At 44.5% G+C, this 27,080-nt stretch overlaps 1 protein-coding gene across 2 annotated transcripts in view; it reads left to right on the plus strand.

The window, feature by feature from the left end:
* LOC147627444 (uncharacterized) overlaps positions 1-21,101 on the plus strand; it is a 69,225-nt gene extending 48,124 nt beyond the window's left edge. Inside the window, exons 5-10 of one of the 2 annotated variants that reach the window (XR_015268236.1) lie at positions 10,789-10,929; positions 18,469-18,672; positions 18,766-18,864; positions 19,482-19,554; positions 19,861-19,972; positions 20,164-21,101. Coding sequence is in view for 1 of the 2 variants with exons in the window: in XM_086814333.1 (XP_086670459.1) it covers positions 10,789-10,929; positions 18,469-18,672; positions 18,766-18,864; positions 19,861-19,972; positions 20,164-20,231 (624 nt within the window). In the remaining variant the exon portion in view is untranslated. The remainder of the gene's footprint in view (positions 1-10,788; positions 10,930-18,468; positions 18,673-18,765; positions 18,865-19,481; positions 19,555-19,860; positions 19,973-20,163) is intronic. The other variant, XM_086814333.1, reaches the window with a different exon arrangement.
* The last annotated feature ends 5,979 nt before the right edge of the window (positions 21,102-27,080 follow it).

The following is a 27,080-nucleotide window of genomic DNA, read 5'->3' on the forward strand; positions in this document are numbered from 1 at the left end:
CGTAAATCCCTCTCCTGTGTCCAGCTGGCGGATGAGAAATCCGGTGACGGAACAAGGCGAGGCTGGCCCCTAATGAATCTGATGGCCTGACTGTCCTGCTCCATCTCATAGCCCATAGCAGGCCCTGACGAAGTCGACCAAGCAGCGGCACCCCACGTAAACATACCCTCTGGAGAGAGGGGGGCCAGAATACGCAGCATCCGTAGCCAAATCTGCTGCGCCTGAGGGCAATCCCATAGGCAATGTCTCTGTGTCTCCATAGGGTGGCCGCAGCGGACGCAGGCCGTCGGAAGACCGTTGTAGACAAGCCAGGTGCCAATTGCTGAGCCCCTGTGGGCGACCAGCCACTGAAAAGTCGAGATCTTGCGGGCCTGTCGACTAGCCCAGAGCCAGGCCCAAAAATCCTCCAGGAACTCCTGTGAGAGTCCCTGAAGCCGCCAGTGCCCCGCTGCAGCTGGAGAGACCATCCTCCTCGCTGTCAAAATATGCCGCCCCAGTCGAACAGTATACTGGAAAAAGGTGATCTCTGTGGCCTCAAGGGATGCATAAGGATCATGCCACTCGTACTCCCCAGGGTCCCGACTCCCACTGTAGCCGGGCCAAGGGGCGCACTGCATATGCCCAAATGCGCCAATCCGGGAGCACATCTGCAGGGTCTGGGTCAATATGCCACCTCCGAGAAGCGGCGGCCACTACCCGTATCCGAGGTTTCGAGGTTTTTTAAAACCATTTCAAAGTTTTGAGGTTTCGAAAGTTAGAAACATGTTTTTTTGTTACTATGCTCCGCACGCAAGAGGAGCTGTAGGACTTAGAGTTTGTAGACGACACGACAACTTTCCTTGCAAGAGATGTGGGGAATCTACATGGATTTATGGAGGTGATCGAGGTTTTTTGATGTGCATCAGGAGCACAGATCAACTGGCACAAGTTGTGTGGTTTTTGGGTAGGCTCAACACCCCCTCGACTTGGCGACGAGTTGAGGATTTCCAGTGGATTCCGGGGGCACTCAAGCTCGATATCTCGGTTGCCAGTGTCACAAACCCCTATATTCTAGGGACATGCGGATGCGTGTCATGCCTAGAAACATGCGGATGCATGTATATATTATACCTGGGCATGTGTATGGATCATATGAGTGGATGCATATGAGTCCAAGGACATGGCAGGACATTTGTGGACTTTCGGGCGGTGCTCGTGTGGATTCCGGCCATGCACACATGGTGTGTTATGATGGCAGGCGGAATATTTTCAAGTACAAGAATGATGATAGGTGGTTCTCCAAGTTTACATGTGCACAATGCATAAATGATGCATGCCATAACTTTATTTTACTTTGTGTGACATTGTCTTGCTGCCTGGACAATGCTTGTTATTTTGGCTTGTGAAGTCCGAGGGACCGGGGACGCCCGGGCACCTTGTGGACACGTGTGTGCACTCCTGTTTGGGCCTAAAACTGTGGGCTTATGGGTTTTGCAAGTGGTAAGTGCGTCCACACTCAATTTACAGCTTACTTCATTTACTACTAAGGTTTATTGGTTTGCAGGTCCACACTCATTAATAAGTGGCCGGACAACTTATAATGCGTTCGCATTTGGTTGGACCAAAATTAATGAAGTCCGGACAGCTTATGGCCATTTCCCATTTGGTTGTGCCTAAACTTATAGAAACAGGACAAATGGAGCACTATGGGCTGGACACCTACCTGGACACCTTATGGGGACACATGTCAGCCAGCATGTGTACCCACCAGGCCCCTGAGGTGGCACCTGAAAAAGGCGCCTCCCTCAAGAGGCCCTTTTGGGTTGTTTTACTCATTTTTTCAACATATTGGAGAGCTAGTTGGAGCTTTGGGAGTTGCTACAGGGCTGGTTGCTTGCTTCCCGGACTCGCACAAGCTTGGACAACGATCCCCACACTCTTCTAAAGGGCTGGTTGGTAAATTTCAGACCTGCAATTTCTGGTTATTGCGAGTTTTGGGCTGGTTACAGGTGTCCAAAGTCAACTTGGACAGTACAGGACAGCTCTAGGGACCTCCACAGGGCTGTAGGACCCTTTACAGGTGGATTTCTCGCGACAGAAAGTTGCTGTTTTGGACTGGTTATTGCACAAAACAGGCCGGACAGCAATGGAATATGTGAGCATGGATGTGTCTCAAGGATTCCTGGTATAGCAGGTGCTTAGGGCAAACATTGGGGACACTTGCTCGCGGAGAACACAGGTTTTTGGATCAGTTTCTCGCGTGGAAACAGGGCCTAAAGATCCATTTACATCTTGTGCAGGGCGGAGTACCTGTGAGGATTGTGATACTCTTGTGCAGGGCGGATGTACCTGTGAAGAGGCTTGTGCAGGGCGGATGTACCTGTGTGTAGGGCGGATGTACCTACAGTTTCTCTTGTTTGAAATGTATTCATTCATAATGTATTTGGAAGAATCAAGTGCAGGCTGGTGGTGAATCCCCAGGCACCCGTAATCTTGTACTTTGCAGACTCTTTTGGTAATATAACCTAAAGGGGGGGGGGTCAGCCTATCATCGGCTCCTTTATGTGGTGTACTGTCATTTTCAGCTTTGTGGTTGTAATGCTCAAGTGTTAAGTGCTCAGAATCTTGTTCACATTTATACGATTCCAATACACGCGTCCGCGTCCCGTTACATTGGTATTAGAGCTCAGTTTTTCCCCTCATTGGAAAACGGTCTGAGGCTTGGAATCATAACTGGTGACGTGATTTGAGTGTCATGGACAGCCACATTTCTGACAGTGTGGAGAACACACAGGACCGTGAATTTCATGGTACAAGGGATGCAAGAGATGCTGCAGGCAATGATGTCTATGGAGATGCAGGTACTCATGACACTATGCATTCTGATTTGGAATCTTTGAGGCGTCAAGTGCGACGCTATAAGGCTGAAACCGAAGAGCTCAGGTCATTGAAAAATGACCCGGATGTACAAAGGGTGTTGGCTGCGAAGGCAAAGGCTTCGGTCCATGAAGTCACTTTTGAAGCAATTGCAAAGGAAATGGATGTTGAGAAACCCCGAGAGCTTGCACTTGCATACCTAATGGTTAAGGGTGATGTATACACCGAAGCAGATGGTAGATTGGCTTTCAAGAAGCCACCCCTCATGGCTGCCCGTGGTGGTGCACATGATGCACAACAAGCAGGAAGAGCACAACAAGTGCCAAATGCTGAAAGGACAAGAGTCCCTGGTGCTAGGCTTGATGCAGGTCAAGAGAAGAGTAAGGATGAGGGATCCTCTACTCATTCCCGCTTTGCTCCAAGAAGACATATCCGTTCTCGTGTTGAGCTTTCCACTCATTCGGAGAGTGTGGCTCAAGAGAGAACGAAGAGGGATTGTGAATCTTCATCGTGGCATCATCACCATGGAGATGAACAGGATGTACATAGGGATGCACATAGAAGGAAGAAGCCTCGAGAGTTCAAGTTCGGTGACAAGGATGTAAAGTTTGAAAACTTTCAGGGACGGATGGACTCTACCAAAGCACTTGCTTTCATTAGACAGTTTGAGATAGCTTTTTGCAATGAAGACTTTTCGGAAAAGTCTATGCTCAGGCATGTGGGAATGCATCTCAAGGATACGGCAAGTGATTGGTGGCTTGCAAAAATACTTGATGGAAGTGCTGCCCCAACTTGGTCTTCTTTCAAAATTCAGTTTTATGATCAATTCTTACCACCAAACTTTGCAAAGGATGTACGCAAGGAGAGGGATTGGCTGTCCCAAGATGAGGGAGAGTCCGTTGCTTCATACATAGCAAAGTTTTGGAAAGTCCTTCTCAAGGTTACTCCCTTCATGAAGATTGGAGAGGACGAGAAGAAGAGAGAGTTTGAATCGGGGCTCCATCACATCATCCAACAAAGCTTGGGAGTGTACCCAAATAAGACCATACAAGAGCTTATACACTCAGCTATGATTGCGGAGAACTTACACATGAAAGCACCCACAAATAAGCCATTTGTAGGTCAAAACAAGAGCAAATTCAGGGCTGGTTATGACCAGAAAAAGGGTGGACAGCCACCTAAGAATGCTCCCAAAGATGGCCGAGATGCAAAGGATGACTCCGAAAAGAAGCCGGGGGGTAAACGCCACAATTTTGGGCTCTCAAAACAGCAATTGGAAGAGTACAGGAAGGCTGGAAAATGCTTTAAGTGTGGCAGTAAAGATCATATATATCCTAAATGCCCACAGAATCCTAAGAATGTTGAGCCTAATGTGGAAAAGCCTCTTGTGAATGTTGTACCCGATGTGCAGGGTAATACAGGGCATGAGCCCAAGAGTAGAGTCATATGCAAGGCTTGGGGCAAATTGAAGGATCAGCCCGCTTTGTTTCTTTTTGATGATGCTTCCACAGATAACTTTATATCCGTACAGATGGCTGCCGCCATAGGTCTCAATGTGGAAGACATGGGAATGCAAATGAATGCAGATGCCGCCTTTGAGGGCAAACAGGTTGATGTAACTCCGGTCATTGGTAAGCTCCGTGTACATATACAGGACTACCTCGACCATGAGAGCTTTTTAGTGGCTCCTCTTACAGGTTGTGATGTTTTGTTGGGGATGCCCTAGCATCACCGTTTAGAGCCTATTAAGGCTTACAAAGAGAAGAAAATCAGCTTTGTACATAGAGGCCGTGAGCACTCTATAGATGCTGGTACTACTGGAAGTACCATACCTCTTGTAAGCCATGTACAAATTAATAAGGCAATAAAGAAATCAGCTTGTTCTTACTTGGTTTTTGTACGTGATACCATTGAACATTCTAGTGTTGATGTTAGTACATTAGATCAAGACAAGCTTAACTTTTTGAATGAGTTCAAAGATTGTTTTGCGAATGCTTTGCCAGCAAGGTTGCCACCCGAGAGGCCAGAAGATCATTGCGTAGATCTAATTCCCGGTAGCTCTCCACCTAATAGGCCACCATACAGGGTGAGTGCTAGTCAACAAGAAGAGATTATGGCACAGGTGAATGAACTTTTGGAAAAGGGTTTGATTCGGCCTAGTTCCTCGCCTTATTGCTCGCCGGTACTTCTTGTTCAAAAGAAGGATGGTACTTACAGGATGTGTGTTGATTACCGTGCCCTCAATAAGATAACCATCAAGAATTGGTTTCCGATTCCGCGCATTGATGACATCTTGGACAAGCTTGAAGGTTCGGCATGTTCCAGCCGAATAGACCTCAAGAGTGGGTATCATCAAGTGAGAGTGGCACCTCAAGATGTACACAAGACTGCATTTAGGACAGCCTTTGGTCTTTATGAGTTTTTGGTGGTGCCTTTTGGCCTTACAAATGCACCCGCTACCTTCAACAGGATGATGGACAGGGTGTTCAGAAAGCATAGAAAGTTCACGGGTATATTCTTTGATGACATTATTGTATTCTCAAAGAATGAAGCCCAACATCGTGAGCACCTGGCTATTGTGTTTAAAGAGCTTAAGGAAAATCAGCTCTACATAAATGCAAAAAAGAGTGAATTCTTCCTTCTAGAGATTCACTATCTTGGTCACATTGTATCAAAGGATGGTGTGCGCATGGATCCCGCAAAGATACAAGCCATGCAAGAATGGCCAGAGTTGAAATCAGTCCATGAAGTGAGGAGCTTCCTTGGTTTATGTGCTTACTACAGGAGGTTCGTCAAGCATTTTGCTTTCATTTCCGCTCCGTTACATGAGTTAACGAAGAAGAAAGCAATCTTTAAATGGACACAAGAAGAGAGAGATGCCTTTCAAAAGTTGAAGAGTGCAATCATCTCGGGACCGGTACTCATTATTCCGGATTTGCACAAACCTTTTGTGGTGGAATGTGATGCATGTGGGGACTGCATAGGGGTTGTTTTGAACCAAGAAGGACATGCCATTGCCTATGAGAGCAGACGCTTGCAACATGCAGAGCTTCACTTACAGGTTTATGAGAAGGAGTTGTTGGCTGTAATTCATGCCCTTACTATTTGGAAACACTATCTTTTAGGGGCTGATTTTATGGTCAAAACTGATCATCAAAGTTTGAGATACTTTTTGACTCAAAGTAAGCTCTCAGAGAAGCATATGAGATCGGCAAATTTCCTCTCAATGTTTCATTTTCAGATTTTACACACTCTAGGGAAAAAGAATGTGGTGGCAGATGCCTTATGTAGACGACCACAGGTTCATGCTATTACAGTTGCATACCATGAGGACTTATCGGATATGCGTAATACTTATCATCTGGATGAGGATTTTGCACATGTATGGGCTGATTTGCAAGAGGGTATTGCTGTCCCATCTTATGTCATAAGAGATGGATATCTCATGATGCAAAATCGTATGTGTGGTAAAGAACCTTCGCCATAAGGTTATGGATGAGTGCCATGCTCCTCCATATGCAGGTCATAGAGGCATTTTGGCCACAGCACAAGCTTTGGAGAGGTATTTCTTTTGGCCAGATATTCGCAAGGATATTGAAGCATATGTACGTGAATGTATGGTATGTCAAAAGGTCAAGTTTGACCGACATAAAGCACCTGGATTGCTTCAGCCTTTGCCTATACCAAATGAACCATGGGAAAGCATTGCTATGGATTTCATTATGGATTTGCCAAGGACGCCACAGGGAAATGATGCTATTTGGACCATCATTGACAGGTTTAGCAAGCAGGCACATTTCATTCCCGTGCGAAAGACAATAAAGCCAGATCATATGGCTAGGATATTTTTAACACAGATATTCAAACACCATGGTATGCCTAAATCTATTGTGGGGGATAGAGATCCTAGAACCACAAGCTTATTTTGGCACGCATTGTTTGACAATATGGGTACAAAGCTGGACTTCTCATCAGCTTACCATCCACAGACAGATGGGCAAAGTGAAATAGCAAATTCAGCCGTCCTCGACTTGTTGAAATCTTATGTATCTGACCGCAAATCGGATTGGGAGAAGTATTTACCACTTGTGGAGTTTGCCTACAACAATACGGTACATACTTCTACGAGCAAGGCGCCCTTTGAGATTATCTATGGCAAGGTGGTACTACCACCCATCCTTCGTACAAAGGATGAGATTTTTGCAGCAGATGAGTATGTCAGAGACTTGGATACTGCATTTGCACAGGTACGGACAGCCATAGAGAGGTCTCAAACCAAGAATAAAAATGCAGCTGATAAGCATAGAAGGGATGTACAATTCAAACAAGGTGATTGGGTCTTGCTGAAATTTGAAAAGGCACGCCTTCGGAAGAGGCCAGGGAAAGAGGGAAAGTACCCTAAGCTTTCCAACAGGTACTATGGACCTTTTCAGATCTTGGAGAAGATCAATGATGTTGCATTTCGGCTTGTACTCCCAGATCATTGGAACATGCATAATGCTTTTCATGTGAGCCTATTGAGGCCTTATGTGGGACCGACACTGTTTGAGCCGGTTTTGGAAGACCCACCCGAGGTGGATGAGCTGGAAGAGATTCTTCAACCTGAACAGATTGTTTTTCACAAGGAACGAAAGCTTGCGGGAGGCAAACTTGTTCGTAGGTACCTTGTGAAGTTCAAGAATTATTCAGCTTTGGATGCGAAATGGATGGATGAGGCCTACTTCGAGGATTACCCAGATCTTTTGAAGGCCTATCTGGAGGCTTTTCAGTTGCGGTCAACTGATTAGAAGCCGGGGGGAATGTCACAAACCCCTATATTCTAGGGACATGCGGATGCGTGTCAGGCCTAGAAACATGCGGATGCATGTATATGTTATACCTGGGCATGTGTATGGATCGTATGAGTGGATGCATTTGAGTCCAAGGACATGGCAGGACATTTGTGGACTTTCGGACGGTGCCCGTGTGGATTCCGGCCATGCACACATGGTGTGTTATGATGGCAGGCGGAATATTTTCAAGTACAAGAATGATGGTGGTTCTCCAAGTTTACATGTGCACAATGCATAAATGATGCATGCCATAACTTTATTTTACTTTGTGTGACATTGTCTTGCTGCCTGGACAATGCTTGTTATTTTGGCTTGTGAAGTCCGAGGGACCGGGGACGCGCGGGCACCTTGTGGACACGTGTGTGCACTCCTGTTTGGGCCTAAAACTGTGGGCTTATGGGTTTTGTAGGTGGTAAGTGCGTTCACACTCAATTTACAGCTTACTTCATTTACTACTAAGGTTTATTGGTTTGCAGGTCCACACTCATTAATAAGTGGCCGGACAACTTATAATGCGTTTGCATTTGGTTGGACCAAAATTAATGAAGTCCGGACAGCTTATGGCCATTTCCCATTTGGTTGGACCTAAACTTATAGAAACAGGACAAATGGAGCACTATGGGCTGGACACCTACCTGGACACCTTATGGGGACACATGTCAGCCAGCATGTGTACCCACCAGGCCCCTGAGGTGGCACCTGAAAAAGGCGCCTCCCTCAAGAGGCCCTTTTGGGTTGTTTTACTCATTTTTTCAACATATTGGAGAGCTAGTTGGAGCTTTGGGAGTTGCTACAGGGCTGGTTGCTTGCTTCCCGGACTCGCACAAGCTTGGACAACGATCCCCACACTCTTCTAAAGGGCTGGTTGGTAAATTTCAGACCTGCAATTTCTGGTTATTGCGAGTTTTGGGCTGGTTACAGGTGTCCAAAGTCAACTTGGGCAGTACAGGACAGCTCTAGGGACCTCCACAGGGCTGTAGGACCCTTTACAGGTGGATTTCTCGCGACAGAAAGTTGCTGTTTTGGACTGGTTATTGCACAAAACAGGCCGGACAGCAATGGAATATGTGAGCATGGATGTGTCTCAAGGATTCCTGGTATAGCAGGTGCTTAGGGCAAACATTGGGGACACTTGCTCGCGGAGAACACAGGTTTTTGGATCAGTTTCTCGCGTGGAAACAGGGCCTAAAGATCCATTTACATCTTGTGTAGGGCGGAGTACCTTTGAGGATTGTGATACTCTTGTGCAGGGCGGATGTACCTGTGTGTAGGGCGGATGCACCTACAGATTCTTTTGTTTGAAATGTATTCATTCATAATGTATTTGGAAGAATCAGGTGCAGGCTGGTGGTGAATCCCCAGGTACCCGTAATCTTGTACTTTGCAGACTCTTTTGGTAATATAACCTAAAGGGGAGGGGGGTCAGCCTATCATCGGCCCCTTTATGTGGTGTACTGTCATTTTCAGCTTTGTGGTTGTAATGCTCAAGTGTTAAGTGCTCAGAATCTTGTTCACATTTATACGATTCCAATACACGCGTCCGCGTCCGCGTCGCGTTACAGCCAGGTTGGCATGGATGTCTCTCCCGAGGAGCAACTCACCCCGCTTCTTGTGAGTATTCAGAAGAAGCTTCTATATTGGAGCCCGACGTGGCTCTCCCTAGCATGCAAGGTGGTGGTGGCGAACTAGGTACTTATTTCCACGATGTGGTATGTGCTGGGCCTTTTCTTGGGCATGTATTGGCCAAGTACAGTGATTGATCCGGAACTTCTTATGGGCCAGAAGTGATGGTATGCCAGCCAGGGCCAAGGTGGCATGGAGAGTGATTATTGAGCCACCTCGCAGAGGGAGGCTAGGGCCTAGGCCTCATGGGCCTAGGCCTCCATCCCAGTGATGAGCCCTGGAAGGATTTTTTCCTATTGGCCCGTATCTCAGCTTGCACTCGGAGTCTTGGGGGCCCTTGGCCGCAAAGTACGAGATGGATCTTCACAGATATGCGAGCCTGTGGTTTTAGCCTGGCTTTTGAGGACAGATTTGCAGCGAGGTTACTTCGTGCTTGGGAGAACCTTAGGCTTGCCCTTAGACAGATAACTCCAGTTGCCTCAGAGGAGCGGCTTCGACAGCCTTTGGTCTTGAACCCCCTGATTTGTTTACCCAGTGGCCACATGCTAGGGACCCTACCGCATGTTTCTTGGGGCGCCTTGAGCATGGGGCCAGCCCCAGGTCTCTTGGAGATTGGATCGCCCACAGGCAGTTCGCCTCGGAGTCCTCACAGATAGAGGCGGTGACCCCATTTGGCACTACAGACCACTTGTGTGGTTGTTCCCGCCCCCCCCCCCCCCCCCCCTCCTCTGGGGGGCCGTATGAGATAGCCTTCTCCTTATAGAGTGGCCAGCGGGAGGAGAAGCGTCTCTTCCCCTCATGTTCGTTTGATACCCACCCTTAAATGAGGGGAGTTTATATTTAGCCCTTTGTGGTTGCATCTAGCCCTTTGTGGCTGTTTTTTCTTTAACTAATTGAAGGATCTTTTTCCTCGGAAAAAAAAAAGCCCTGATGCTAATATATCTTCTTCTATGTGGTCTTCTACATGGACCAAGTTAATGTCACCAATTGTGGATGTGAAAATCTTTTGCTTCCTCTTGTTACATCACCTGTATTTATGGGATTCCCCCACAAGCAGGAACATAAGGAGGGAGCCTAGAGGGTTAGTCCAGTGGATGAGGTGGCCAATTCTTTCAATTAATTGGACCACCTCATCCATTGGTCTAGCTCTCTAGACTCTATTTATGTGCCTGCCGGTAGGGAATTCCATAAATAGGGGTGATGTAACACTTATACGCTTGGACATCAAACATGCCTTTATGTCCGTGATGTTTTCTATGTTGTTATTTGTGCCAATATCACAATCTGATGTAGAACATGAGTGCTCTCTCAAAGTTATTTTCACTTACTTACTGCTGTACATGTACTAATTTCTCCCACTTACACAGAAACATTGCAGACGTTTCTAAAAGTTATTAATTTACAAGTTTTCAGTTTGGTCACATATTCTTTTGGGTTGTTGTTTAGTTCATTGATTTCTTAAGCTTTGCGTTGACAGGTGGTACGAATCGAACATTGTGAAAGGGTGCAGTTGATTGTTTCAACTGTACGCATATGCATCACAAATTGCCGGGAGTGCTTGTTTTACTTGGCTGTGAAGCAAAAACCACTCGTACTTGGTGAAAACCACAGTTTACAGGTACTTCCAATTTGGCATTCTCTGCAGGGTAACAATATATGATTTGATATTTTTGGATGTGTTGTGCATGTGGTATCTAATATGGATTTTTCTATTGCTTTGCATGTGGTATGTGCATGTGCATTTACGTTAAAGGTACTTTTGAGTTTGTTTTTCTGGTTATTCTTGAAATAGAATAACCACTTCTGTAGTCAAATGGAAGATTATGTTGGGGCATTGGTGGAAAGCTGGCATGGTCGAGGTTGGGCTGGCCCAGGAATAGGGTAAGTGGACAGTCTATAGGGCCAGACAAGTTTATCATTGCAGAGCAGTGCCGTGCATAGGGTAACCGGGTTTATGAGACTGTGGATGCACTGCACATGCCTACTTGGAACTGTAATGGTACTTTGTTGTCAGATCTTGGAAGTTTGGCAGAGACATACAGGGAGAGACGTTGTTTTCTACACAAAGACAGATGAGAGAGGACTACCAATAATATCGGCAGGTTATGTCTGGGAATCTGCATAGAGGCATGACCCGGACGCCTGGAGAAGTCTGAGTATCTGGAGGTGTGGCAGTCCTATTCAGGCCTCATCTCATATAGTGCTCTGTGGTCAGATGGGATGTGGAGGCCTGGTTCATGTGGATGAGTCAGCACACGTTTTTTCCATAGGTTGCCTCTTCCACTGCCAAGCCTTCCACTGGCACACAGCCTTAAAATACTTAGTGTGAAGATGACTTCAAAGCCATGTGCCTCTATGACTCGCAGAAAAAAACAATAGGAAGGATTTGTGCATGGATCCTCTCATCATCTTGACTCTTACCCCTCAGCAGAAGAAGTGTTCATGGCGAAGTGCGAATCAGATTCAATATATGTGGGGGAGTATTGGAGACTGAGATCAGTTCTTTGGCAAAGAGGTGAAGGCATAGGGCCAATGGGCAGTCAGGCTTTAGGTGAAGCTACTTGACATTGGACCACATCGTTACTCTTAGGGCTATCAGTAAAGACGTGAGAGCAGGCATGCAAGGAGTCTATTGTTGTTTTGTGGACATTCGTAAGGCTTTGTTTCTGTACCAAGGGCATTGCCTTTGAGATGCCTGCAGGAACTTCATTTTTCATTGAAGGTGATATGGAGAGTGATGACATTAAATGAGTTCGTGATTGGATGGATATGAACACCAAAAGGCCTATTAAGATCACCCACAAAATTGGGATCAAACATGGCTGTGCTCTTTCTTCAACCGTATCTGGATTGTACGTTGATGAGATCTCTGAGTTCATTGACAAGTGGAGGGGGGGGTACAGGATCACGGTTGGCCAACACAATAGTACCTATTCTTTGGATGATCAAGCGGTTGATGATGTTCTCACATGTGATCAGGAGTAAGCCTTCAGTGCCACAGGAGATGATACTGGCGGATGTTGGAGCAGCTTGAGTGGCCTCTTCTAAATTGTCACACTAGACGAGTCATAAAGACTGCCTCCTAAGATTGGCACATGAGTCCTCGAGACAGTTTGTGTAGGAAGGCCGGAGCAGATCATCGTACTTTTGCACGATTAGATAATTTGGCTTGAATGGTCTCAAGGTGGATTGGCTTCCCTGCTTTGACTACAGCTTGGAGTCCCTCTTTTTGATGCCTCCCGGCAAGAGATCAACCAGATCATTTCTCTAGATTTGATTTGGCTGCACACGAGTTGGGCCTGGTTGATCTCATCAGATCTCCCTAAAGCATCCTTCTATAGAGAGCATTTCTTGAGAACTACAGAGGACGGTTCAGGGGAAATAAAAAACATGGCCCCTATTAATGGAGGGAGGGAGTCACACTGTTGGGGCTGTGCTAATGACCTCATATGGGTTCTCTGTGTCCACTGCCCTTTTTTTGGGGGGGGGGGGGAGGGGGAGGTGGTGTGCATCACTATCGCTTCAGGATCTCTTGAAGCCGGAGCTTCTGCCGCATGGAAGGCCGCCTGGATCTGGTGGGTTGTAGATGTTGGGTGAGTTGAAACTGGAGTGCTTTGTTAAGTGTAATTCCTAGGAGTTTTGGTGCACCCAATCTTGCCTATGTGCACTGTCTAGGAGGGTCCTCGGGATTCAGGGTATCGCACGACCTGTGCCTGGTATGGTGGGAGAAGCTAATGATCGGTTGTTGTGAGGTGTCTCGTGCTCGGTTCCTGATCTTTCTGAGAAGTAGATCTCTATGTTGGCGTAGCCCGATCAAGTATAGACATAGATAGTACTGGTTTGGGAAGTCAATGATCCTAGAGAGTGGGCCAAGAAAACACTTTGAAGAAGCAATATTATCTTCCCAGTTTCTTATAATCATCAGCAGATGTAGTGCTCCTCATTCTTGGTCCTCATGTGTGCTACCCTTAGCTCTACATGTGTCTACTCATAGGGAGTGTGTTAAGACTTGGATTTGTCCAATCAAAATCCGTATGGCATGTGATATGTGCCTGTGAAGCTACCATGGTTTTTGAATGAAGCCATCCTCTTAACATGTAGGAAACAGTTCCAATAGAATTGCTTCGGGGTGAGCTCCAAGGGTACAATCCATATAGTATGAGTGTGTAGGTGGAGGAGGTCGGTGCGGACGAGCCTGTTAATATTTTGATGGGCAATAGGCAGACGAGGTACATCAAGCTGTGATGGAAAGGTGGCAGATGATGAAGGAACCAGTGAGTGACCTGGCATACTGCCATCTTGGGGAGTCTATGGGTGTCCAGGTTGTAGAGGTGGTAAAGATATGTCGCTGTCTGGAAGTGCATTTACTTGGGCGTTGCGCCAAACTCTATTGGTATGGAGTGCAACATGGAAGCTTTGCTTCAAATTATGTAACTTCTCAACTGTTACGTCCCGACTGGCCTAGGGCTAGGGTGGGGAACACTTGGACTAACCCAAGATTAGGGTTAGGGTTAACCCAAAATTAGCGTTAAGGCTTAGCCAAGGGCATGGGGACCTAGAGGGTTGACTCATGGGCTAAGAGCGTTAGCAAGAAGAGGTCTAGATTGGCTAAGAGCTTGTAAATAATAGCCTAGGGCTAATAATGGCTAACGCTTATAAATATAGCATGAAAGCTTTATAAATAAAAGCATGCCACTTGTAGTTGGGTTATTACTATATAAGGGAACTTGGGGTCGCTTATTAGACACGAGATCATGGAGCCACGCGGTAACCTGGGGCTACTACAGAGTGTGCATGATCTCATGGCCATGGATCTGTCGACGGGTGGCTATAGTGTGGTGGTATGGGACGCTAGGTTGGAGTCATTGGTGTGACTAGCAAGCTCGTGGCAAATCGGACCTCAAGCCCGGGTGTGGTTAGAGGTACTGAACCTACAGTTGGGTGGTGATTTGCTAGCCACAATCTATCGCAGCCATCGTGTTGTATTCGACATTCTGGTATGTCCTCTATCTTGTTCCACAGAGGTTCTATGTCAGATAATCGATGGGCATGCTCCTGTGAGGACTTGACATCAACCCTACCCAGTCTCTCGCAATCCTCCTCTCCCAAGTCTGCCCCGTCAAAAATACACACTTTACATCATTGCAGATCTCCCAAAAGTATCAAATACCTAGGTTATGGTACTTGCTTCCTGGAAATGAGCCTGAAAGCAGTCTCTCTAAATGAGCCAACTAGGAAATATAACCTGTCACGAGACAGGCCTTGGGCAGATGGTTGCATAGGAAAAAAAGGGCCAGTGAAGGTAATCACGAGATATACATGTGAAGAGGTAAGCCCAACTGCATCACCGCTACACGCGAAGGAATGTTTGGATGCAACAAGATGGCAAGTGCTAAAACAGCATGACCTCGGTTTTACCAAGAGTCTCTCTTGGGTCCCTCTTTATCACAAAAAAATCTGAAGTGCAATCAAGACCTTTTTGCATCCCCTCTCCTGAATCTGAGATAAGAGCTATGCTGTCTGCATAAAAGACGTTAGGTAGCACCACTGATTGAGCTAGGTGTGGACCTGTGTACCCAAGTCCGCCAATAAAATTTGAGATCTTATGTACTGTCCAAATAATGTAGGAGAGAGTGGACAACCTTGTTTGACCCGGAAGCATTGTTGATCTCACTTGACAAGCCTCATGGTACCAAAACCCGGCCTGTCACACAGACTTATACAATGCCATCACGCCTCACATCAGCCTAGGTGGAAAACGGAGCTCCTGCAAATGGCCCAAGAGCTGTGATCTCAGAACTAAATCAAAGCCCCACAAGACAGCAATACATTAGCTGCATGGGTGTCGTTGCCTCCACAATGATAGGCCTAAGAGTAAAAGTACAATCCTGCGTTCAATATTTTGCCTTAGCATACTGCCTGGTCTCTCCTTTGGGTCATAGATATGGTTCCATGTATCTAGCTTTGGCGGGATACCCCAAGTCTCCGAGATGTTGCAAGAGAAGTTCCCTAGGGCGGGCCTCAATTTGAGCTCTGAATGACTATGTCATGAAGGCTGGTGTCATGTGGCCCCTCAACCTATGTTGACAAATCCTTGGAAAGAAAGGAGCTAGGAGAGTTTGGTTGCCGTCTCTCTGTGTGTAGCTGTGCCTTTTCAAGAGTCACTCTCTATGCCTACAAACCTCATGCATGTAGAGGGTCCACGTCAGTGGTCCTCATGTTGACTCTTGAGCCCCGTGAACAAACAATTACTTAAAAAAAAAGGGGCGAGAGGGAGGAACCAAAGGTTAGGTTTTTGTGTATGCGTGTGTATGTGTGCACACACATACTTACAAGAAAGGTTTCAAATTTTTTGGGGTTTTGTTTCGAAATGTTTCGTCCCTCTGGAATAAAAACCAAGGGGTTTCGAAAAAGTAATATTTACCATAGTGGTTGAGTACTATTGGTATAGTGCGGTACGGTACGAGAATGCAAAGCATCCGGATAAGTGCTTTGAGTACGTTCACTTTCCAATTAGCATATATAAGTTACAAGTAATAATATATATATTATAAATGACTTAACGAGTTTATAATTCACCTACAAGGTGGTCAAGTATATGTAGGTGCGGTATGAGATGATAGGTGTATGGTACAACTATGGTATGATGCACATGAGGATACGTACTTTAGTTATGTAGAGAGTTAAAAATGTATAGAACCTAGTTAACAAATTTGGTTGAAAACAAATATAAAGAATGAACGATCAACCACTCATCAATCACAACTAACATGAAATGGACATGTAGATATCAATTGACTGTACTCTTAGACATGAAATGACAAATGCACTACGCCACACAAATAGATCAAAGACACTAGCGTAAATTTGAAATCATCAATGATACACACAAATAAGTATGAAAATAAGGAAGCTATCAATGTCAAGACCGAGTACAAGCTGAAATATAAATAGATCCTTGTGTGTTATGAGTCCATTGTAAAGGAAAATTGAGGGAACAAGGCAATTGGGAGAAGTTGAGGGCTAGGAACAAGGGTGCGAGAAACATGAATAGGGGTTTGAAAAGTTGGTATCAAGTAAAGATGGCACATAGATAGAATACAAAGTGAAAATCAATCCATCAACAAGTTTTTTTTTTTAAAGGACGGGTACGGAAAGCATGGTATTGGTATGCGGTACATATTGAAAGTACCGAACGGATGAGTACGAGTACGGAATGCAACTATGATATTTACAAAGCTTTTAGAAACCACTAGAAAATAGTGCAGTGATTAAAAAAACATAAATTATGAAGGATCATCAAACAATTACTACTCAGTCAAGCAGCGGGAAGGGAAGAGTTATAAAGAAGCATGGCTACAAATTGCTGCAAAAGAAAGAAAATGGGTGAGATTGGGGGTGATTTTGCACACAATGGGCTGCACACAATGGGTGAGATTGGGGGTGATTTTGCACACAACATAAATTATGAAGGATCATCAAACAATTACTACTCAGTCAAGCAGCGGGAAGGGAAGAGTTATAAAGAAGCATGGCTACAAATGGCTGTAAAAGAAAGAAAATGGGTGAGATTGGGGGTGATTTTGCACACAATGGGCTGCATATGGGACAAAACCAAAATGGAAGGGGTAAGAAACAGAAGGTGCTGTTTCAAGCGGCTCTAGGCAGCAGCCCCGCATTGCACTCAATGACACTGGAGCAGGCAGTATGAGGCATTGTGGGGGGAGTGATGCGCCAAGTTACTTCAGCGAAAATGGGCAGTGACTGATGAAGACGACTGCAAGCCGGGCAAATGATGGGGCTGCAGCAGCTGAAACAGGTATTTGTTGGTGGTCATGGGCCGGAAGTGGTAGTGCGCTCGACCTTGCTTGGGCGGGTATGGGTTCTGCATTAGTGGCTGAATGACTGAGGAAGGGGGGAGGCGGAGAAGGCAACACTGAGCGGGTTCTGCGCAGGGTGCTCCAGGTGATGCCATGTGGCAGCAGAGGTGTTTTGGGGTGACAATGTGCGAAGTTGCTTTTGTGGCGATGGGGGAAAACTGTAAGTCTGGGCATCTGTTGGTGGTCATGGATAGGAATTGACAACGCTAGGCCTTGTGTGACTGAGTCTACGTGCCGCGATGGTGGCTGGGGGACTCAGGCTGGAAGTGCAGAAGGGAAGTTGAGGAGGGTGGAAGAGAGTGGAATAGGGGGTGTTGAGGAGGCTGGAGAAGGGTGAAATTCTTGTGGGTTGGGGGGAGGGAGGGGTTGGATAGGGGAAAGTGGAGCAAGGTCAAGATGAGGTCGGAGGAGGGCCGAGGGGAGAATATCGGAGGTGGAAAAGGGAAGATTACCAAATTGTAGTTTTCCTACATTACGATGCTCACTTCAAGATTTAGGAAAGATAAATCTAGCTGAAACAAGAGAAGAATCTGCACTTGCAATGTCAAAATGAACAATAGCTCAAGCCAAACTGAAGCTCAAAAGAGGGTTCTTTTCTTAATTCCTAATTCGGGGTTATTGATACAAAGTGTTGAAGCTTTGGTCTCTTCACATACAATCAAGCTCTAGACCCTAACCCTAGCCCATAATGTAAAGGTCCCCTCAACACTATGAAGCCTTTCCAACACCGAAAAGTGTTTGTTGGGGACCATATTGCCAGTATGGAAAGGGCTCCTAGATATGGCCTGCTCAGCTACTTAGAGGACAAAAAGAATCCTTCTTACAAGAATGCAATCAGCTTGCTCGCTAATGATATTTCATATCTGGTCAATTTATGCTCTGGCACACATGCACCTCCTAATATGTGTGTGTGTGTGCTCGCATGTATGCACGTATGTATGTATGTATATCCACAAGAGGATCTGCAGAATTTGTGCCTCCATCCCTCGTCTAGGGTGGTATTGATGTGTCTGAACCGTCCTTCCCAATCATTATGATACCCCTTCAAAGGATCATGGCCCTTCATGAATAGCTCCAATCAGACCTCCTTGTGGTCGTTGGCCGTGTCCTTCCTGACAAGATTTGTTAGTGGAGCCACTAAGCTGTGAGAAATTGAAGATGTGCAGGTTATATGGGTGGAATTTGACCAATGTTCTTTATTACTTTTGGCTGAAGTGAACTGGTGAAGTTTTTTTTAAAATAGGTAACATGGGTTTTCTATTGCTGGCGTTGAGCAGGTAGCACCTTATAATACCTTTTATCCTAGATTGGAGGCACATCTGGCCCAAGTTGGTATTGATCCAGTAGTAAATCGATGGGACAAATTCTTAACTCTTGGAGTAGTAGACCCTCACGATTCACTTCCACACGCAGCGGGTGTTGCAGATGCTCAGGCAGAGGGCGCATCTCTTTTGCCACCGGATCGGTATATGAATTTTGTGGTGTGTATACATATATCCATATTCCTTTTAGTAAGCATGCCTTTAAAAAGTTGATCAGTATTGTTTTCACTTAAAACCATGGTTATCATGCAGATTCCAAAATGGAATGATTCTGAGCTCAACCATCAGCCTTCGACAAAAGCCAATCCATTCACATTGCCAAAGGCTTACTTGGTAGCTCAGCAGCAGAGGGTAATTTCTGTCTTTGTGATGTGTGTAACTGTGTCCTTGATTCATTCATCCTTTTCTTGCCTTTGCAATTGTGTAAATGTGGGTTCATCGCCGAAGGTCTACTTGGTGGCTCAGCAGCAGAGGGTAATATCTTTGTGATGTGCGTGTGACTCTCCTTTATTCATTCTCTCTTTGTATGTGTAGTTTTTGTTAGGAGTGGTGGTGCATTTCTGAAATCCAAAGTTTAAGTGTGACTCATTTTTAAGGTTTCTTATTGTCTCCTAAGATCACACCTTTTCGCCAATGGGAGAGCACATTCTAGGCTTAGGGTAGGGAGACCCGATCAGCTTGGGATTGTGCTTTATAGTTCAGTGGACAATAGTCTGGACCTTTGAGGAAGCATTTTAGGAAGCAAATCACCTAGATGCATTACTAACTTTATACAGCAGGTAAAAGTTCATGGCGTGAAAAGCTTGTAAGAATGGCAGATTGCTATTTTTAAACAGCCATGCAAACTGTATACTTGGCAACATGGGCTGATGTGTCAGTTGTTGATAGCCTTCATGGGGTGGTGATAAGAAAAGCTATTGGAATGGTAGCATGGGCTCCGCTGAATGCATGACCATGGCTTCATGCAGGCCCTTGCTGTCTTTATTTCTCTGGAAAGGTGTGAGGAGAAAAGGGAAGATGTGTTCTGCTAACACTTACTAGGTAAAATTGTCTCTTCGCCACTGATCCTAGGAATTTGGAAACAGGTGTCCTTTGCCATTTCACTCACTCCAGTAAGGAAACATGGATTAGCATTATCTTGGTTTTGTGCACCGCAGGCTGGCAGGCTTAACTCAACCAGAGTTCCCCAAAGTGCCTAGCAACATATCCCTTTTTCTTAATGCCTTTGTCATTCCCTGTGGTATTCCAATGTTGTTAATGGACATTGAATTTTCTCTGCATGCTGTCTTTTTGTTTCAGTATACGGTTGAAAAGGCTTTGATGCCAGCCCCCTCTTTTTTTGGACAGAACAAAGCTGTGGATGCTTTAAGGCAGACCCTGAAAAATGTATCAATTGATGAAAGCAGGAGACAAGATTTATCACAAGCTATTCATGTTCATTTTCGAGAGTGGCTTTATGGTGAGTTGACTATCAGAAATCTCTAGAATGGTGTAACGAAGCATACAAGATGTCTACAGCACATTACCACCACCACCACCACCACCACAACAATACGCACGCACAAAAGAGGAGGGAAAAACCCCAAAGAAGAGGGAAGAAAGAGAAAGAAACATCCTGTTTTTTGATATATGTGGTATCATTTTTTGCAGCTTCAGGAAATATTCGCCAGCTGTACGAGTTTCAAGACAGCGAGAGGGATACTAGAAGCATGGACTAGAGAAAGGAAGTGACGGTTCTAAAAATTGGATTACAAGATGGTCTACACCTGATTTGCATTACATGCTGTTGCAAGCTGGCTCGTGTGGGACCAGGGATCCCTTACACTTCTGTTCCAACTGGGCAGAACAGATGGGAGTGGGTTTTGTTTTACTGTAATGGTTCTGGGTTCCACCAACTGTGCTACCATCTGTGTACGTGGAGTACCTGGGGAGTCTGCATTTGGTGCCTGTTTATGTTGAATTATTGTTCTGCTTTTGATGCACGCACTCGATTTTTCTTTTCATTTGCGATGGTCTTCTGAAAAAACCCTGGGGGTTTTAGTTCTCACCGACCATGTAGCCATTCACCTCCACAAGACTACATTCTGTACCATGGAAAAGCTAATTCATGTCTACCTAATAGCTAAATACAAAAGCACATTCATTATCTGAATACCAAGGAAATTTATGAAGAGAAATAAATGAGGGCTTCAGAAATTTTGGCTTCTGATGAACTGCAGGCATATACAACAGTGGAGCTCCCATCATTATCATGTATGATGACTGCCAACTGAAGGAAAGACATTGGATGTAGCTGCTAGAATAGTGAGGAGGGGGAATGAGCAGTTTGTTTGCAGGTGTATTTTTTTTAAGACACCAATTCAGTGCTTCCATGGTGGAGCAAGGTTGAGCTAGGAGGCAGGCAAGAAAGTTCATGATTGATGGGTTAGCATTAAGTGGGCAAGTGTATGTCGAGTGACCAGTGATGCAAGCTACTCAGCTCCACTGATTGAGGAAACAAAATTGTAATTACATGCCAGTAGAACTCTTAAGGTACGGTGACACTATACAGCTTTGATGATAATAAAGTCTGTCTACAATGTCAAAAATTAATGCCCTTGATTTTAATTGTAGACATCAATACAGCCATTCTTGCAAAGAAAAGAGTACCGCTGGGAATTTTTGTTTCCATGGAGCAAATATGATGGATACTTGGAAGGGTGTCTCCTGGGCTATGGCCCAGCAGTAACGCCCTTGCCTCTCTCAAAGGAGGTACTGGGGTTGAATCTACCCACGTGGCATCTGTGGTTCAGTATCCTCTCACATAAAAACTGATTGGACACTGCAAAATTTAAAATCTACAAGGTATTCTATAAGCATTTAGTCCAAGGAATCCATAACCATGAGTTTTTCTCGTGTAGGAAATGGTCATATTGAATGCTTGTCAATGGTTTCAAAGCTTGTTTCGTTTGACAGATTTGGAAATAGTGGATTCCCTTAATTAGCATCATGCCCTTGCTGTGCCTATCATCAAAAATCCCAAAGCTATCCGGTAAATCTTTGTTCCTATCATGTTGTGCTTCAATGTTAATGGTATAACAAATGCTCGTTTTGTCAACTTGCACAGAAGCTCTTAAAATACGTAAGGTCTGCTGTAATTCTTAAGCTTTTTGGGGTGATGTTGAGGTAAGACATGCCCAAATGGGAAGACCTTGGCTCTTAATTGCTGCAATAAAGGAACCTTTTGTTGCTAAAGCTTAACCAAGGCATCATCCATGTGAGTAGCTTGCAGCTAGGTAGCTGTAGTTCTCTTATAGTGAGAAAAATTTCTTCAGACCTCGCATCTTAAAGAGAGTGAATGATGAGCTTCAAAGTAGCGATGAAGTCCTTGCTGAGAAATTGGATTTATAGTATATATCATGAAAATGAAGGTTCTTCATGCATCCAAAATTTTTTTAGTAGTTTGGATATCTTTTTACTTCAAGTTTGGGCATGTTCTTGGATTCATCTAGGTATGTTATTCAGTCGTATTAGCGAACATGCAGATTTCACATTGTGAAGTATTCGTCCGAGTTGTGGCTAGTTGATATTGTGCTTATTCTTTCTATCTTTAGCGGTGCATTTGCCCTATCAACTAATTTGTTGAACTAATTCTTTCTATTTGCTACTTCCCTTAGTGCTAGGCTTCATTATGGCTGAATCTACGCTGCATCTCCGGAGGTTTGACAGAAACCGAGTACGAAGGGCTTTGTGTGAATATATGCTCTTATGTGTGTGTGTGTGTGTGTGAGAGAGCATATCTTGATACAGAGTTCTACACCCACTATTGGGCACTGATGACGTTAGTGGGGTTGTCGTAGTATCTAGTCCATACTATGCATAATGGACTTGATAGTTGTATAGTCTTGTGGGTTGACTACCACGAGTATATAACATGTACGTTTCTAAAAGGTGAATTTGGGCATGTACCTGGATTTTGCTAGGTATATATCTTTTTACTTCGAATGGTTTACGTAAGGATGAAAATCAAGGATGATCCCTTTTTACCTATGTACTATCGTGCTCTTGAGGGACTAACTTTAGCCTAGCATTCAATGAACTAACCTAGAGCAAATTTCAGAAACTAATTGGAGAAACTTGTAAAACCAGTGGTCTTCAAGTAAGGGTAACCAAGTTGTGAATATGAGGAAGGCATTTGGCCATCACTAGTACCACCACCAAGACAAAAAAATCATTACTTTTTAAGCACCATAACGGAGGCTACCACCACCAAGACAATGAAATCACTACTCTTTAAGCACCATAATGGACTATAGGTATAAGCCTTTGGCAGTTTCATGGCTGTTGTCTGTGATTTGCATCATAACGTCGATCGGCCTGCCATAGCTGAAGTTATCGTGTGTCTGCATACTCTAGCGGTACACTTCGGCAACAAAAAGAAAGGGGAGATTAAATTTATGTCACACGTAGCTCAATAGAATATTCAAACAAATGGAGAAACAAAAATCCATAAATCTAGAAATCCATAATGTAATCTAGCAAAATATGGCAATCCAAAACCAAGTGGCATGGGGAAGCTCACTAGTCATAGGGGTTCTCTCTAGCATTTACATCTATATCATCTCCAACATCCCCTAAGGTACTTACATCTCCTTGCTTCCCTAGACTCCTATATGCAGCATAGGGATCACAAAGGTAGAGATGATATGCTCATCCCTATGAACGCTTGCACAAACACGACCTATGCTCGGAAAAGTGGCGTTGTCCCACAATTGAGCTCCAAGCATATAACATCTGGTGGAGAAAGTGTATCCATGAAGCATGCTATGAAGGGCACACTACACTCCATCACACCATGCAACTCCTCTCCCATAGGTAACCTGGCCCTTACATCGGATGGGGCAAGTGATGATACAATACAGTCATGCCTTAAGCCTCAAAGCGAGGCACACTCTCTTGGTGAAACGAAGCTGCAAAAACGATCCCATGCTATGAACATTATGGAGGTATAATTTACAAAGGACACAAGAAGACATTGTAAACATTTACCAATCATGCAAAGTTGAATATGCAAAAAAGTGACCCTGGTGAAGCAATTACCTCGGTGTGTAGTCTCAAGGTCTCATAATAGCCATATGGGGAGGGATGCATAACGAGAACTCTCCTCGATATCTCCAAGTCGGAGACGCGAGAGTAGCGCTCCACCACCCAACCAATAGTATCTCCTTTTCAATCAAGGGACTTTAAGAAACAAAGTAACATTTGTAAAGTTGGGATTGCTACCTCCTGTGGAGGCCATCACAAGCAGCACTCCAGAATTTGATAGAGTAGAAGTGCTAGTGAAACACCATAGTGAACATGATACTCTGAATGCACATCCCACTATGGACGTGGCACCTGTCCGTGGGGTGGAGGACTCCGCCAAATGGGAGATCCAAGAACACCAAATCTACAGCCCATGATATTAATCCACTCTTCCTAAAATAGTGTCTGCCCTTATTTGCACACCTAAGCATATGCTCATGGACTTGAGTGTAGGTGGTGTTCTTTAATCCTGCAACAAAATCATGTCCTATCTCCACATAATCACCAACAACTGCAATACATTTGGGTTCTCTGAGTAGCACAGTAGGGTCCATGGTATCCTCGTGACAATAAACATAGGACATGGATTTCTTGACATATAGCCTATCACGCCCACCTACAAAAAAAAGAAGATAAACACATAACTCAAAGGAATAGAATTCTTAAAGATTGTTACAACACAAAGCATAGATTGAAATTAAAAGAAAAGGCAATCAAGACATGCATACCAAGTTCTTCTTCCCACACATCTTGCGTGTCATCCACGTCACATGGCTCATGTAGGTTTGGTCCATTTACTACACTTGCCTTAAACCAAAAATAAGTAAGGAAGGTTTACAAATCCAATCACATTTCATTGAAAAAAATGGACAGAGTCTTGTCAATAAAATCAATGAATTTTTAAAACCAAGGCAACAACTATAAGCCTTTCAAGGCCTCACGCTCTGTGTGGCATACAATAGTATTATATGAAAGCCTCACTGGCCTTGTAAAATAAAGTGTGGTCATGTGCACAAGATAAAAAACATGAAAGTAATGTAATCTGATTGGACAATATATTATCCACACTCACCTCTTTGCTCCTTGGCCTCAAAAAAGTTCTTTTTCTTTCCTAAAATATGTCCCTTTACCTAGAGAGAAAAGAGCACATATAACATTGCATGCACAATAGTTGAGTATTGAAACATTGAAGGACTAGTTTCTAAATAGCCGAGAATTGAAGTTATCTAAATACCAATATTTGGCGAGACCAACTGTACTAATTTCTTGTTCTTCTTGGCCTTGTTGGTTACTCCTTTCTCCTTTTTCTCCATGCATTTTTTAAGAGGAAACATGACCTTTCTCCTCTCCAATTTGATTTCCTCATAGTTTTTCGACAAGGACAAATCTGTAGGTAAGACCAAGCCCCCCCCGAAATGTCAACGAAGTTTCTCAAGATGTCTCTTGCCAAATGCAAGATATTCTCGAGAACGACTTCTCTGCGTATCCAACTACACGAGCACGAAAGATTCACACATTATCCACAATGATCAATTCATACGAAAAACAAGTTTAGGAAAAAAGCACTCATTGTCTATACACATGATCACCACAGGTAAGGTGGTACATGGCTTTAGTAGCCCTACTTGCCTCCAATAGAGACAACTATAACACCTTTGATTCCACAAGAGCTTCACATATTGCGAAGAGATTGAATTTCTCCAGTGTTCCTCCAAAGCTCTTGTATTCCCATTTTAATGATAATACTTTGTTGCGCCATGCATCCCCAAGTCGAGGGTCAATGATATTGAGAATCTTTTGGATAGTTTGACGAGTACGAGAGTTAGTTTCGACAAACCACCGTACACAATGAAATACCTCACCAGCCAAAGAATAACCCTATCTTGCCTATCCGATCACCATAACGTGATGCAAGTGGCTCTACCTTCTCCTCCTCCTCCTTTTTCAACTCTTCTTCGCTTATTGTTGCCCTTTTTAGATCAAGCTTCTTGTTCAAAGCAATTGTGATTTGAACCCATGCGACCATGGCCATTGATTAGGCAGTTAAAAAATGAGATGAAGGAGATGCATGGACAGTCAAACAGTGAATGCAAAGTACTTACATTGTAAACAAGCTTTGCTAAATATCTTCGTGTCAATGGATACCAAGGCTCAATACCCCTGGTGTGCTTCTTCCAAATCTCCATGATGAGCCTCCAATCCCTTTCCGGCAAGTCATGCATGTACGAGGACTGATCAGCCACACATATATTTATGCAGCTGACAATCTTATCTCGCAAGTTAGTGGGAACCAAGGCATGTGTATTGAGACGACTGAGAGGACATGGCATGTTAGTTCCGATGAATTATTTACATTGAATTCATGTTAATTATAGTGAAAAAGATACTCAAAAGTTCATGCGTTTCAAACTTGAGAGCAATGCAATTACTGACCTTGCACGGATCAATGATCGTGCAAAGGACTCGATAGTGTTTCTCCTTTTTCATTGAGAACCTCTCACTGATGCTGCAATCCATGTCACCAATTGGTGGTTTCCCTCCCATACATAAAACATGCGATTAGAGAGAACTAAGAGGGTCAGAAATTGAACGAGCTCATGCTCGAACTCCCTATATCCCAAGAAGACATCACCACATCTGTGAACATGGCTTCCTCATGGGAGCGAGTCCTTAAGGACACAATGAATGCTCCTTTTTCAAGGACATATCCCTTCTTCCCAAATGCCACTTTCAAACTTGACAAATCTTCTCGAAGTCCTCTAACTTTGGCATGTGGTAATAGCCTGCATAACAGAATTGGTAGACATTCATAGCAATTGAATAACCTAGTTTTTTTCATTATGTTCTCCCCTTGGGAAAGGTACAAGTTTGCTTCATGTCCCTCATCACACTAGGAATCTCCGAAAAAACTATATGTCACCAATGCAAGATTTACCTCATCTGGCATGAGCTCATTGTCTACCTCATGTGGACATTGTGTGGAATTTGCATCAAGCACTTGACTCTCCAACCTCACCCCCCCAACATCTTCTCTAGCTTGACTTTCCACCACACCCCCCCAACAGCTTGACGAGTGATTTGGTCCATGTCACTGGGTAGAGGTGCATGGTCACTTTTCTGTTGTGCCCACCTTCTTTTGCTTTAATTTGTAGGACTGTTACAATAAACAAAAGACAAAACATTAAACCAAATTTATAACATCACCTTCTAAATCAACTATGCCATGCAGTCCTGCATACCAAGTTAAGAAAACAAGACGGCAACCTCTGATAGAGTATATCCAATGGATCAACACCAAACTCTACATGGCCCCCTCTCCATGGCCTCCTCGATCCTTCAATCTCTCTATGGCTCTCTATGGCCACAAAAAAAAAAACCCCAGTGGGCTAGCAGGCCAGCCGACGGCAGCCTCCCCCCACCACAGGGCGTTTTTTTAAATTTTTTGAAGGCTCTCAAAGCCCTTAAGCTCTCAGCGACTCAAGCTCTCCATGGCCACAAAAAGA

Source organism: Cibotium barometz, chromosome 20 (genome assembly GCF_041138505.1).
Source record: "Cibotium barometz isolate CiBa-2024 chromosome 20, ASM4113850v1, whole genome shotgun sequence".
NCBI lineage: Eukaryota > Viridiplantae > Streptophyta > Polypodiopsida > Cyatheales > Cibotiaceae > Cibotium > Cibotium barometz.